Source organism: Musca domestica, unplaced genomic scaffold (assembly GCF_030504385.1).
Source record: "Musca domestica strain aabys unplaced genomic scaffold, Musca_domestica.polishedcontigs.V.1.1 219, whole genome shotgun sequence".
Lineage (NCBI taxonomy): Eukaryota > Metazoa > Arthropoda > Insecta > Diptera > Muscidae > Musca > Musca domestica.
Window position 1 is genome coordinate 523,571 of NW_026712261.1, and position 16,376 is coordinate 539,946.

At 35.4% G+C, this 16,376-nt stretch overlaps 1 protein-coding gene across 5 annotated transcripts in view; it reads left to right on the forward strand.

Annotated features, from left to right (window-relative positions):
• The window catches only part of LOC131802577 (G protein-activated inward rectifier potassium channel 3-like), a 104,660-nt gene that overhangs the window by 72,884 nt on the left and 15,400 nt on the right, over positions 1-16,376 (forward strand). Inside the window, exon 1 of one of the 5 annotated variants that reach the window (XM_059122899.1) lies at positions 1,179-1,585. The exons of 2 other annotated variants lie outside the window; for them this stretch is intronic. In XM_059122899.1, the coding sequence (XP_058978882.1) occupies positions 1,491-1,585 (95 nt within the window). In that variant the 5' untranslated portion in view covers positions 1,179-1,490. Of the gene's footprint in view, positions 1-1,178; positions 1,586-14,853; positions 15,023-15,205; positions 15,351-16,376 lie in introns of those variants that run through there. 2 more of the 5 variants (XM_059122903.1, XM_059122901.1) reach the window with 2 other exon arrangements.

Consider the following 16,376-nt stretch of genomic DNA (forward strand, 5'->3'; position numbering starts at 1 on the left):
TTGGCCCAAAGACAAACCCTATTAAAATTGGTGAAAATTGGATCAGATTTAGATATAGCTCCCATATATCTTCAACCGATTTCCGGTTGATTGTACACCAAATGGCCAATATCAGTCCAAATGACCTGCATTTTCGCACATCCGACCGAATTCAGTCTAAGTCCCAGTATATGTTTCCCTTATATATGTTTCATCCGATTTGGTGTTTAAGTCCCCCACATTCGTAATATGCATTCGGCAATAATGATAATTGGTACCAGATATCCTATAGATCTCGGAGATACCTTTGCCAAATTCTATTGAGATTGGCTAAGATTTGGATATAGCTCCCATATATATCTTCAACCGATTTCAGGTTTATAGTGCAAATAATGGCTAATATCAGCCCAAATCGAGTGAATTTCGGGACGTACGTGTTCGTTCGCAAAGTTATATCATGTCTCTAGCAGTGTTATTTGGTATAAAAATTTAAAATGTCTCCGCCAAATTTAGTGAAACCTATGACTATAGCTGCTTTAAAACCAAGTGTTGATAGGTGGTATGATCTACTTCAAATAAATCTTCCTACGGGATCTCTACTTAATATGCATAGTGGTGTAGGGTATCATATATCTATTCTTTAAAATGTCACAAAAACTTCCAACACGTTGTCATTCCTATCAATTCCATTCCCATCGAGTATAACCCGCTAATACCGGTTAAATTCCCACCACACTGGTCACTTCGAACACATTACACTTTGACCTATCTCAACAATGCTTGCTAGCTCGCACGCTTTAATTACTAGAAAAATGTCTAATTTTCTAAGCTTTTGAAATTAGAAACAATGACAACAACGACTACAACAACTAAATATAATTGCAATCGACAACCGAAGACAGCATTGTTCTAAAGAAAGTGAAAAATTGACAAACGTAGAAAATTACAAAACGACAACCCGCAACAACGACAGCAACAAAAACGAAACACAAAACAATTTCAAAATTAAATTTCGAAAAACGATGCTCAGCCCCAGTAGTTGGCATAAACTATTGCAAACGGCAACATCGTCGTAACGACAAAAAAAAATTCAAACAAAACAAAATTTTCGCAAAAGAAAAATTCAAAGTTTTTCGAATTTTTGCCATTGAATTTGAAAAAGAAGCAAAGAGAAAATATAAACCAATTCTGTGTTACAACAAAGCAATGTTCAAAACTCAAAAGAAATATTATAACGAATTCATAAAAATGTCCAATACGAAGTTATTACATAAGACGGTGACATTATGCTGTGGTGTAAAGTGTAAAAATTAAGGCATTGGGCAGTTATTTGCGCCATTGCCATGAAAGAAAAGTTCGTTTTTATTATTCATAACAGCATAACCTTCAGAGTTCTTTCGACAACAACAACAACAAGAAAAGGAAGTAAATCAAAACAAAACGTTTCGATTGCATGTGAGCTATAGCATCCACAAAACGCCAGCAAAGACGAAAATAAAAGAAACAACAAAATGCCCGAGATCAAACGCAGCCTCAGCCGGCTATCAATGCTGGTATTTCGTGCCACTCATTCCAGCGAGCAAAGTTGGCGTGATGAATTACTAAGGTATTCGACAATCTCGGTTGTTTATTCCATGGCTCAATTTAAAGTAATTTTGACATATGGCCCCTCCCAACCTTCTCTCCTTATCTTGCCTTTGCAATATCTCAAGCATGTTGCCATCTAATTAAATAATTAAAACAAAGCAAGCGAAAAAACAACAACGACAACAACAACAAAATTAAAAGATTTTCTACTTTGAGAATTAGAATCGCATTCAAATTTCATCCCTTGCCCCTCCCTCCCACATCTACAGGTCTTATTTTGAGTTGTTCTTCTTCATTGTCTTTGTCATTTACGAATCCGAAGAAACGAATTTGTGTCATTGAGAGACGTTGTCGTAATCCACATGTAATCCAATGAATGACACACGCACGTCTTTTCGTATATTTTTTTTCGAAATGCTACCTCTTGATGTATGTTCTGTTACTGGCGCTGTTGTTTTTTTACGACTCAATTAAATTATTTAAAAAATGAAATTATAGAAAAAAAACATGGATAAACTAAATTAAAACCACTTAATACGCATCTTAAGTAATGTCGTCATACGCCATACGTTTTACACTGATACGGGCATAAGGTATGTGTTTGGTTTGGGGGGAGTTAAGGTGGCAATGTCGGAAGAAGCAATATTTCTTTAAATTTTAAAATTTATCTAATAACTCAAAAACCCACACAAATTTTAAATTTTAGTCTAATAAAAATGACTATGTCGGAAGTCGAACACGGAAAGTTTTTTTTTCTTGTGAAAGAAAATTGAATAAGCGGTCAAAAAACGGAACATAAATCTTCCCCATCCGCAAGACAGTACTTGTAAATAAATCTATATTAACAAAAGAGTAAAGTAATTGACTGACTGTCTGATTTAACGATTCATCAACGCCCAGACAAAACGGCTGAATCTAGAATCTTGAAATTTCGGGTGAGAATCATGTGGTCCGAAGGGGTCAGATAAGGCTGGGTTTTCGGAAATTCGCACTAAAACGGCGCGAAAAGTATTAAAAGGTACTAAATATAGCACCAACGGATTTTTGGGAATTCGCACTATAAGTGTACGAAATGTACTATGTGTATTTGGTACCATTTCGTATTGTGTAAACGGTTAGCGCTAAAAACTTGAAATTTGGAATGGGAATCAAGGTTCAGGAGTAGAGTCGATGAAAGGCGTTAGTTTGGGATATGGAGGAAGTTTTCGAAACTTGAACTTATGTGCACGAAAAGTACTAAATGCTACTAAATTAGGTACAATTACGATTTGGTTAAACCCAAATTTAGAAATAAGATTACTATTGCCTTCTAGGACTGAGGAATGTAGGTAGTTTTGGAAATTCGTAATTATGTGTACTAAATGGCACTAAAATTTGGTACAATATAATTTTTTGGGAGAACCAGTAGAATCCCAAAATTTAGAAATAGATTACTATTGCATTGTAATACTGAGATATGTAGGTAGTTTTGGAAAATCTTACTTATGGAATGGGAATCAAGGTTCAGGAGTAGAGTTTCTGTAATGAAGTAGTTTTGGTGGAGTGTACTCATGTATACGAAAAGTACTAAACGGTACTAAATTTAGTACAATTTGAATGTGGATGAACGAATGGAGCTGGAATTCTGAAATTTGAAATTAATATTACTGCTGGAGTCTATAATTGGAATACAAAAAAAAAAAAATCAAAATCAAATATCCAAATTTGTACTTGTGTGCATTCGATTTGCGTGAACCGTTGGAGCTGGAATTCGGAAATTTGGAAATAAAATTACTTTGCATTGTAGGACTAAGGGATGTTGGAATTTTCAGAAATGCGCACTTATGTTTTTGGAAAATGTGGAAATATGCGTGAGGTACCAGATATAGCGGACGGAAATATTCCACTATATCTAATACAGATAAACATATTGGCATGTGCAAAATATGAGAACAATAGAAGGTTTACAGGGTGAGATAAAAAAACTGCAACAAAGTCAAACGCCATAATTCTTACATTTTTTTTTAATTTTATTGAATGAAAGCAAACAAGTAAAGAAGAAGCTAAGTTAAGTCGGGCCGAACGTTTTATACCATCAAAGAAAGTTTAAAAAATGTCAAAAAATAATTCCGAAAACTACCACTTAAATGAAAACCATTAAGTGGGGACTGTACGAAGACGTGGAGGGGGCTATATGAAAGCGACATGGCCAATTTTCAAACTTAACATGCCTACTGGTAAACTATGCAAGTATGCAAAATTTTAGCCTTCTATCTCAATTCGTTCGAAGGATAGCGTGATTACATCTAACAGACAGAAGGACATTGCTAGATCGGTATTAAAATGACGGAAAAAGATTTGTTCGAATTGGTCACCTTTGGCACAAATAATGGCCTTCAAACGGCCAATGAAACCGTCACACACTGCCCGAATGTTGCTCAGCGGTATTTTGGCCCATTCCCGGCGAAGCGCTTGCTTGAGGTATTCGACACTTGGGTATTTTTTAGTGCCAACCTTACTTTCCATAACACTTCGGACACAATAGTCCAACGGATTGGTATCCGGAGATTTTGGTGGCCATTGTGCGCTGGAAATGAAGCGAAGAACCTCATTTTGTAACCATTCTTGGGAGGCGCGTGCTGAGTGCGATGGTGCTGAGTCCTGTGCTGCGGTCGAATTGTGTGCCCAAGGATACAACCTCCAGAGTATTTTCGCAATAATATTCGGCATACATTCTGATGCCACGGTTAATTAATACGAGCAGAGAGTGACCATCGGCTGTTATGGCGGCCCACATCATCACCATGGCCGGCGCTTGAGTTCTGGTGGCCAACAGAAGGTGGACATTTTCAGCTGACCCCTTTGACAAGTAAACACAATCATTTTGTTTGTTTACAAAGTGCTGAACAACGAATTTTTTTCCTCATCGGAGAAAACCAAATTCGCCAATTCACCACTTTCGGCCAAGGAAGCAACTCTCTAGCTCATTTGAGTCTATTTTCTTTCTGTTGCGGTGTAAGTTTTTGCACTTTTTGGAATTCCAATGGCTTTACCCCGAGCTCATTTTTCAATATATGCGAATGGAAAATTGCGATATGTTCAGCTCACGAGCCATTTTTCGGCAACTGCGATGCGGGTTTCGATCAAGTCGGTTCTTTACTTTTCGAACCATTTCTGGTGATGTTGCTGTTTTCTTCCGTCCACTTCCTTGACGTCGGGCTAAGCTACCAGTATCACGGTTCACGGTTCCATTTTTTGTCATAAGCTGTAGTACCCATTACGAACTTTAACTATTGAAACAATTTTGGTAAAAATGTCTCTAATGTCATCAAAATAAAAACAATTCCGTTGAATAATGCCGCTAATATCATCAAAATACCAAAAAAAGGGAGGCGCCTTTATATCTGAGCTTTATTAAGACGTGGATCCATTAGGAGCTTCAAATACGAAATTTGAAACAATTCTGGTGAAAAATGTTCTTAAAATCATCAAAATACCGAATATCAGGTGCCGTTATATGGGGGCTCTAATGGACTGTCACTGGAATAATTTTAACAGCTATCGGACTAGTGGTTTAGAAATGACACCAGTCTGATGTTGGTTTTAGTTTTTTTCATCTCACCCTGTATACCCTCTCTAGCCATATGGCTGAGGGTATAAAAAACTCCCTCTGAGGCATCTTCTGTCCACACTAACATCATTCATCACAATAGTTTCAGTTGGCTTTCGTGTTAATGTTTTTTCCAGATAATTATTTTTTAACAACAATTCATTAGTTTATACAATAATATTAATAATTTGATAGCATTAATATAAGAGTAAACATGTTGAAAACATTTGAAAAATGTTTATTTTAAAGCTTAGGTTCTGACTACCTCCGGTTTTTGCTGTTTATTTATCGTGTCAAAATTGATTTTAATTAGTTTACTATTGGATTTTGAGATTTTTAACACGCCAAGCAGACAAGTTGTTGCTTTTTGTTTCTGATTATGGAACGTTGTGTGGGGGAAAGGGGAGGTGGCAGACCGTATAGGAAATTGAAAATATATGTGAAATTAAATGGAAAAAAAAAACATGAGAATATAACAGCTATCACGATCAAACAATTAAATGACATTAAAAATTGATTAGGTTTTAAAAAGCCATTGTGGCTATTATTATTTTTAGAGAGAGGGAGGTTGAAATAAAGAAGTTATTTATATAATTAGGCGACAGATGTATCGACATAATTTCAAAGATAAATTAAAAACTATGCAATATAAATAAACATTATATTTTTAGCCCCTAGCTCCGCCTCTCTGTTATTAAACTTCTATTACATTTAATTACCATAATTAAAAATGGCGCCAACAATTCTTTACATCCCATTTATCCATACATATAGTGTTGTAGGTCATCTCAATATTTCTTCTTTGCCAAATAATTTATATAGGAACCTAATCATTTAATTGCCAGACACAAAAAAGTGTATTGAACGGTTAAATATCCTGTCCACTGGATTTTTATTATAAATACATTCTCATTTCAGGGTAAATAAAAATTTCAAATTGTGGAAAATATAAAAACACAATATTTTGACGTCAATTTACGCACGAATACATTTCGATACAAATAAAATATGAAATAATAAAACGGTTCACTGACTGACGACTACCTAAATATCTACGTACCGTACCGTTAATCACGGATGGCGTTAATTTCCAATTCGAAAAAAAAAAATGTTTTTAAAAGTACATTTATTTTTAATATGATAAACAATGCCATTCGGCGATTATTCTCAGCTGATAAAATAAACACAGAAATCACGACATCATGGTAAATAGAGGGGAATTTATGAGAATAAAATAATTATGGGTATTTTCAATCTCTTATAGCACTGTTTAGCCAGCCGTTTTAGTTCTTTGTTGTGGTAGACAAAGCAAACAGAAAGTAAACGGTTTTTTTGGAAATTAGATAAAGCAGAAAATACTACCACGCCAAGATAACAATAATTATGTTTCTTTCGCTAAGTGTGTGATCAGATTTATTTCAGCATTTAGGTGATTTCACGTTTTTGAGGAACTACTGTTTTGGAATGATGATTTGGGAAGTTTTCTATTTCGTTTGAGGTACCTCAAAGGAATGATTAGTAAAACTCAGCTAAAGTAGTGTAATGTTTGAGGTAGATCTTTGAAGAGTTAATCGTGATGTGCCACCTTGATCACATTCTTGTAACGTCTTTATCAAAAGTAAAAGTTCGATTTAAGATAAAAAATTTGAGATAAAAAACTGCAAACAAGTCAATCGCCGTACTTTTTACATTTTTATACCCTACACCACATAGTGGTAAGGGTATTATGTCTTTGTGCATTTGTTTGTAACATGGAGAAGGAAACGAGATAGACCGACCTATAGTTCCTTTTGGAAATCAGCAGATAATCACATTTTGAGTCGATTTATGCATGTCCTTCCGTCCGTCTGTCTATGTATTTTTGTAAACAAAATGCAGGTCGCATTTGTTATTCGATTGAGATAAAATTTTCTAAATAACATTTGTTTGGCTCAAGAACAAACCCTATTGAAATTGGTGAAAATCGATCCAAATGTAGATATAGCTCCCATATATATTTTTGTCCGATTTTAGGTTACTTGTGCCGCAAATGGCTAATATCAGTTCAAATGGTGTGGATTTTGCTACATCCGACCGAAATTTTATCAAGATCGGTTCAGATTTGGATATAGATCCCCAATATATATTCGTCCGATTTTTGGTTTTTTGTGCACCAAATTGCTAATTTCAGCCCAAAGTGAGTGGAGTGTTGCACTTCCAATCGAATTCATTCAAGAAGTCAATACTTAAAATTTGGTGAAAATCGCTTCAGATATAGCTATAGCTGCCATATATATGTTTCATCCGATTTTGGTGTTTAGGTCCCTTACATTCGTAATATACACCCCATAAAAATGATATTTGGTACCAGATATAAGATTCAGCCTAGCAATGCATGATTCAAATTTTATCAAAATCGGATCAGATTTGGATATAGCTTCCCTATATATTTTCGTTCACCAAATGGCTAATTTCAGCAAAGTGAGTGAAAAGTTGCAATTCCAAGCGAATTCATTTTAGAAGTTAAGATTTAAAACCTGGTGAAAATCGGTTCAGATATAGCTCTAGATCCATACATATGTTTCATCCAATTTGGTGTTTAAATCCCCAACTTTCGGAATAAAGCTCAGAAATGCCCAATATAAACCGTTCTTTAAATACGCGTAGTGGTGTAGGGTATCATATAGTCCGCCCCGTCCGTCTTTTGAGATTTCCTTACTAGTTTTTTTTTTAATTTTATTGAATGATATTTAGGAAATAGCAAATTTTAGAATAAGTTTAGATTTGTTCGAATTTGTCACCTTTATCACGAATTATGGCCTTCAAACGGCCAATGCGGTATTTTGGTCCATTCCCGGCGAAGCGCTTGCTTGAGGTGATCGAGACTTTGGTATTTTTTAGTGCCACCTTGCTTTCCAAAATGTTCCAGACACAATAGTCCAACATATTGGTATTTGGAGATTTTGGTGGCCATTGTGCGCTGGAAATGAAGCTAGGAACCTCATTTTGTAACCATTATTGGGAATGTTGGAATGTCCAAGGTCTGTGGCCAAAATGTTTGCGTGCACAAGGCTTTAATACACCCTCCAGAATATTTTTGCGACAATATTCGGCATTTATTCTGATGCCATGGACGATTAATACGAGCGGAGAGCGACCTTCGGCTGTTATGGCGGCCCACACTATCACCTTGGCCGGCGCTTAAGTTCCGGTGGCCAACCGAAGCTGCACATTTTCAGCTGACCTCTTTGGCAAGTAAACACGATCATTTTGTTTGTTTACAAACTGCTGGACAACGAATGTTTTCTCATCGGAGAAAACCAAATTCGGCAGTTCAGCACTTTCGGCCAAGCGAAACAACTCTTTAGCTCTTTTGAGTCTATTTTCTCCCTGTTGCGGTGTAATTTCCTGCACTTTTTGGAATTTCAATGGCTTTACCCTAAGCTCATTTTTGCGATATGTTCAGCTCACGAGAAATTTTTTGTTTTCTTCCGTCCACTTCCTTGACGTCGTGCTACGCTAGCAGTATCTCGGTAATGAGCGATGGTAGGAGACGGAAAAGATTTATTCACATTTAAATGCTGGTGTGCTCTAACGATAGCCACTTGTGGTTTTCCAGCCAAATATAAAGAAATCACACTATCACGCTTGAATTCCATCACGCATAACTTTTTTTTGGAAAATTCGCACCAAAATGGCTTTGTACGCTTGTAAACAATGTAATGAGCTGTCACTGGAATAATTCCAACAGCTGTCGGACGAGTGGTTTAGAAATGACAGCAGTCTGAAATTGGTTGCAATTTTTTCATCTCATCGGTTCAAATTGTTTTATAGCTTCGATATACATCTTTATCCAATTTTACGGTTATTGCTCCAATTGAATAGATTTTTTCTTATTCAACCAAACTTTACTTTACCCATGGAAGGTATATTAACCTTGTCATTCCGTTTGTAACTCCTCGAAATGATCATAATATACCCTACAAAGTATATATATTCTGCATCAGCGTAAAATTCTAAGACGAACTAGCGGTGGCCGTCTGTCCGTCTGTCTGTTGTAATCATGCTATCTTTCGAACGATTTGAAATAGAAGACTAAAATTTTGCATACATGCATAGTTTACCAGTAGGCAGGTTAAGTTCGTAAATGGGCCATGTCGGTTCACGTTTTCCTATAGCCCCTATATAACGGCACCTCCCGATATTCGGAATTTTTTCAAATTTCGTACTGGAAGATCCTAATGGATACTACAGCCTACGACAAAAATTTTTGTATGCAGGTCCAAGTTTTCGTGACGGTACCTCCCGATACTCCGTATTTTCATATTTTTTAATTGTTCATTTTTTTTTTTTTTAATTTTTCAATTTCCTTCGAAATAGTGGATGGAGGCCCTGTCGGACTTACCTTTTTTACTTCTTTTTAATATAACCCTTATCGAAGTCATATCTAGCATAAATTCATTCTTAATCGCCCGCTAAATGACGTGTTAAATGTCACCCAGGCGATGATAACAATACTAGCCACGGTCATTATAAAGTCGGCCCGGGAAAAGCGTTTAACAAAAAAAAAAACAAATATGTAACGGTATTTTATCACAGATATTTGCACTATACAACAATGTTATTTGGTTCATAGTTGGTATGATCTACTTCGCATAAATTCCCAACATAAACTTTTTTGTTACGGCAGCTCTACTAAATACACCTTGTCGTGTAGGGTATCATATAGTCGGTAGTCGGTAGTATACATATCATCAGCCTAAAATTCTATTTCGATGTAGACATGTCCGTCTGTGGAAATCACTCTACCTTCAAATGAAATGAAGTAGATTGAGATAATCCTCGTTTGGCGACGCCATGTCTCGAAATCATAACCATCGGATTTGTAGTTGAATTCGTACACTCCTTGCCGAAATTACTCCTTACTAGGTAATGACGAAAGTAAGATACTTTACTTCATATTTTAAACTATAAGTAATGTAGAAGTAGTTTCTTTAAATTTCCTTGGGTTATTCGGCTCATACCTACAGCGCCCAAATTTTTGCTAGGTAAGTTTACAGCGAGTCTTTGCGCTTCCAGTCGTCTGATGATATTTACTTAACATTAGATTAGAACCTAGTGGAATTACCATCTTGCTTCAGAAATGTCTTTGGAATTTACTTTCTTGTTCCGAATCACCTCAAAGTGTTTATCCTTACCTATCATCATGATCGGCTAAACAAATGGAACGATCGAAACAATAAAGCATTGCTTTGTATTTTTTATTGTCAGGTAATAATACCAACAACAATATGGTAGTTAAATTAAAACAATGCCTCCTATTTATGGCTAGAGTAAAGCGATATTCATTGAAAACACAACAAATATAAAAATAAAACTACAACAAAATCACAACAATAATTGTTGATATTAATTACAATGTGCTTCTGTTATGAGGAATTCCAGCAAAAGTCGAAACGAATGTGGGGGGGAATTCAAAAAAAAAAAAAAAAAAGAGACAATGAAATTCAACGCCTTCAAACTGGTGCGCTGGATGTGATGAGCTCGATGCGTTATCAGCAAAACAGCACCATACAAAATAAACACAACATGAAAACTTCAACAACAACAACGCCAAAACAAAACCGAAAAAACCTCTAAGAATGTCAAAACAAAGCAAAAAATCAAGTATTAACTAGAAATTCAGAATTTCATTATAAACACAAAAACACTGAAAATAAATCCAAAATATCAACAAAGAAAATCTGAAAACACAACAAACACCTACTGCCAGCGCCGAGAGCGAGAGAATAGTGAATAAACCGAATAGGCAAAAAGTAAATTGGAAAAGGGAAACATTTTTGTTTTAAAAATATGCAGAGAACCCATCGCATTGGGAATAAAACCGAAATGAACAGGCAGAATTATGCGATAAGAAGAACGAGTATTATGTTTGTAGTGCATGTAATGGAATATTTATTCCACTCAAACTGCTGGGCCCCGAGTTAAACTCAAATTGGATTGAAATATGTGCGATCATAAGGAAAACAAATGTATTACAGTTCGTCGACTTTGTGATGCCTTACATGGGTAGAAAAATTTTGTGGGATATCTATATTGATAACAGAGTAAAGTCATTGACTAACTGACTGGGTGAGGTTCACTCTTGGTCCGAAGGTTTCAAATAAGGCTGGGTTCTTGGAAATTCGTACTAGAACTTACTAAGTACGATGTAAGGAGGTAGATTGGCATATGTAGGAAGTTTTCGAAATTTGTACTTATGTGTACGAAAAGTACTAAATTTGGTACAATTACGATTTGGGAGAACCGCTAAAGCTGGAATTCTTAGATTTAGAAATATTTTTTATAAATTGGATTTTACTATTGCCTTCTAGGACTGAGGTATGCAGGTAGTTTTCAAAATTAGCACTTATGTGTACTAAATGGCACTAAATGTGGTAGAATGTAACTTTTAGGAGAACCAATAGTAATGGAATCCTAAAATTTAGAAATGAGTTTACTATTGCATTGTAGGAGTGAGGTATGTAGTTTGTTTTGGAAAATTGTATTTATGTGTACTATATGGTATGTATGTAGGTAGTTATGGAAATGGATTTTTGGATTTATGTGAACTGGTGTCCTGAAATTCGGAATTAAGATTACTGTTGGAGTGTAGAATTGGTATATGTAGGTAGCTATGGAAATTTGTACTTATATGTACTAAAATGTAATAAATTTGGTACAATTTGGATTTAGGTGAATCCTTTAGGAATCCAGAAACTTGGAATTACGAATACTGTTGGAGTGTAGGATTGGGTTGTGTAGTAAATTTTGGCAAATTGTACATATCTGTACTATATGGTACTTAATTTGGTTCAAATTGAATTTAAGTGAACCGATAGAACTGGAATACTGAAATTTGTAATTAAGATTACTGTTGGAGTATTGGATTGGGTTGTGTAGTAAGTTTTGGTAGTTTGTACTTATGTGTACTGTATGGTACTTAATTTGGTACAAATTGGAATTTGATGAACCGATGGAGATGAAATTCTAAAATGTGGCGTTAGGGTCGCCGTTAATGATTGCGGAAATATGTACTTTAATTGTACGAAAAGTACTGAATGGTACTATATTTTTGGTATTGAGTGAAGGTATAGTGTTGGAATCCTCAAATTTGATATGAAGGTCTCTGTTGGTAAAATTATACGAAAATTTCTAAATGTTACTAAATTTGTATTTGATTTAGGGATAGAGTTAAAACTCTGAAATTCAGATTACTGATAGTATCTGTATTTGAGATTTGGTGGTGGCTTTGAAAATACGTCCTATTTTTTACGGAAAGTACTAAATTTGGTATTGGGTGAAGGGATAGAGCTGGAATTCTCAAAGTTGACATTGAGGTCTTTGGAACTGAAATATGGAGGAGGTTTTGGAAATATGTAGTATAATTGTACGAAAAGTACTAAATTTGGGTGAATGTGTAGTGCTGGAATCCTCAAAGTTTATATTAAGGTCCCTGTTGGTATATAGTATTAAGATCTGTTGGTGGGTTTGGAAATGAATACCAAAATTATACGAAAATTACTAAATGGTACTAATTTTTGTCAATGTTGGTATTGGATGTAGGGTGGAGAAATGTACATTGTTTTGGATATGTGTACTAAAAGTTCCTAATTTGGATTTTGTTCAGGGATAAGCTAAAATTTTGAAAGTTGATATTTAGATTACATGGAAATGCGTTCTATTTTTGTAAAAAAAGTACTAAATGGTACCAAATTTGGTATTCGGTGAAGAAGTAGGGCTGGAAACCTCAAAGTTAATATCGCGGTCTCTGGAATTATGATATGATGGTGGTTTTTGGAAATGTGTACAACAATTGTACTAAATAGTACTAAATTTGGTATTGGGTTAATGAATAGAGCTGAAATCCTGAAATTTGATATGGATGTCAATGTAGGTGTCTATGGTTGACAGAAGAAGCATATGATTACCATAATTGTACTTAATGGTACTAATATTGGTAATGGGGAAAATTTTAGGGCAGAAATTCTAAAATTTGATATTAAGGCCACTGTTGGTTTCTAGGGTTTACATATGGAGACGTTGAAATAGTTTTGCAGAGAAAAATTGGATGCGGGTCCATTGTGCAATGGTTTTACTTGTATCCTCCTCGGTAAACTTCCAAATTAAAGATTTTGGGCTTTAAAGGTAAACATTTTGCTATTATTTTTACCGAAAAAGGAAAATCTTGATTTTTTTTGAAATTCAAAATTTGAAATCGAACCTGACACAAATGTAAGGAACAATTTTGATCTTTTTGTGTCGGAGGTAAACGCAGAATTGGGCAGATATTGTCCATCTCCCAACATGATCTAAGTTTCCATATAATATTACGATGTCCCAAGCTTGTACCGAGACCAGGTATCCCGTTCGAGAGTTATAGTGCTCACCAGCCAGTCAGACAGACGGCCGGACGGACACCGTTAAATCGACTCCAAATGTCCTGAACAGGATTTTGGCCAAATGAAATGACATATATAGTATGAAATCCAAAAATTAGAAGGTAGCACTTTCTGGGTTTTCTCCTTTCTCAAGGAGAGAACAGGCCTTTCAAAAACTGTGGCAGAAAACTTCAAAATACCGAAAATCTGGAGGTACATTCATATGGGGGAAATACCAATTTGTGGACCTGATTCTTTCAAGAAGCCCAAATCTGAAGATTCAGCTGATTCAGTTGGAAATTGTTGCAAAAACCTTAAAAAACACTGAAAATCTGGAGGGCCCGCATATAACGGCCTATACCAGTTAGTGGACCAAAATTCAACGTTTTTTGTGGGAAGATAACAGACCTTTCAAGAACCCCAAATGTCAAGTTTCAGCTGATTCAGTTGGAAATTGTGGTAGAAACCTTTAAAATATCGCAAATCTGGAGGTAATGTTTTATTGGTATAGGCCCAATATACCAATTTGTGGACTGAATCAAAGACATTTTGCAAAGAGAGAACAAACCTATCGAGAACCTCAATTGTCAAGTTTCAGGAAATTTGGATGGGATTGGATTGTGGCAGAGATCTTCAAAATATGGTGCCTATACCTAAACGTGGGCCAATATAGCCCATGTTCAATAACTATCAGCCTGCATATACTATAAACCGGACGGACATTGCTAAATCGTTTTTTTCTGATCCGGAATATATGTACTTTTTGGAGTTTCCGACGAATATTTCGAGGTGTTGCAAACGGAATGACAAATTTAAAATACCCTCCATTCTATGGATGGGGGTATAAAAAGCTATTGGAACATAGCACAAGACTCAAATCTATATCCGAGATCGGTTGTCATGGTAGATGCCACATGTATTCACAGTGACAATTTTGTAGGGTGATTTTCATTTGCTTGCCGAATATAATTCGAACAATGTTCAAAACATGTGTCATTATACATACATACATGTGTCGTTTACATTCCGAATTATTGTAGGGTATTCAAACAACCACGGCTTAAGATTGAGTTATTTTCTTATATCTTTTGCGCCTGTATGCATTGTTGTTGTTCCTCTTTTTTTCGATGACACATGCAAATATGTAAATACCACCAACAAGTAAGTACGTATGTGTTTGTGTGAAAACTACAAGTCGAGCAAATACTGCCTTTTTGACGATCAAAGAATGGAAAGAAGAATGGTTCTGAGTTAAAATCAAAACTGTGGTTTTGACAGTTCAACCGGGTATTTCATAAAATAAAGAAGAGTTTCTGCGTCGGGAGATAGCTCACAAAAATCAATAATACGAATAAATAAATAAAAATAATAGAAAAAAGTCACCAAAGAAAATTATAAAAGAACCCAAAATCACACCAACCAAAACACGCACAAGAAAATCTACAAAAATAAGGCCGACCAAGAAAATGTTAATAACTTTTAAAATACGCAAAAAATTATAAAACCATACGAGAGTATTGAAAAGATATAATGTGTAAAATTTGAAATTGATATGTGATATAAAATCTGTGAGAAAGAAAGATAGAAATTCGCAACCCTGCAAACCCTGAAGAAGAAAAGAAATCAAAGGACCTGTGTTTATCGTTTTGACTTGCTTAATGTGACTTTTTTGGAATAATTTTTGTATAGTTTTTTTGTTTTGTTCTGCGAGAGTGTGTCCGTGTGATAATGTTCCTAATAGTCGCTTTTGTATTTTTAATTATTTTTACATATTTCATTGTACAGACATTATTTTGGTAAAGTATTTAAAAAGAGATTTTCGTTCATAATTTAATGTATTTATTTAATTTTTAGTGTAAATTAATCAATGCCGTTAATATTAAATTAGATGAGATAGGTTTATGTTGAAATTTAATGGCCATTATGAACAGAAAATACCAAACTGCAGCCAACTTGACTAGTTCTCAAATTAAAATTTTTTATTGAATGAAAGCAAAATATGTCGGAAATAGCATCAAATTTTAAAATAAGTTTAGATTTGTTCGAATTGGTTACCTTTGACACGAATTTTGACCTTCAAACGGCCAATGAAACCGTCACCGCTGCCCGAGTGTTGGTCTGCGGTATTTTGGCCCATTCACGGCGATGCGCTTGCTTGAGGTGATCGACACTTTGGTATTTTTAGTGCATACCTTGCTTTCCAAAATACTCCAGAACCAATAGTCCAACGGATTGGTATCCGGAGATTTCGGTGGCCATTGTGCGCTGGAAATGAAGCGAGGAACCTCATTTTGTAACCATTCTTGGGTGCCGCGTGCTGAGTGCGATGGTGCTGAGTCCTGTTGGAATGTCCAGGGTTAATGGGCTCTAGCTCCGGTGGCTACACATTGTATGTATAGGTCCATGTTTTCGTATAGTCCCTATATAACGGTACCTCCCGATATTTGTTATTTTAATGATTTTTGCCACATTTATCCTCGGATTTGTCTAAAAATTGGTAATTGTAGGTCATAATAGGTTCTAGCCCCGGCGGCAGAATATCGAATATTTAGGTCTACGTTTTCCTATAGAGCACATATAAAGATAAAGTTAAAGTCGTGGTTTCTTCGGGGTAGAAAAGCCTCCGACATAAGGCATTTTATCTACATATACAAAAATGTAGTGAAATAACTGAAATTTTGCACGATGATCAGTCTTGGTGCTTAGGCGTGTACGAAGGCTGAATTTTTGGAAATTCGTAATAAAAGGGTACGAAGAGTACTAAAATTAGCTAAAAACTGTATTCTATTGGTCAAACGGAATGAGCTAGAACTCTGAATGAA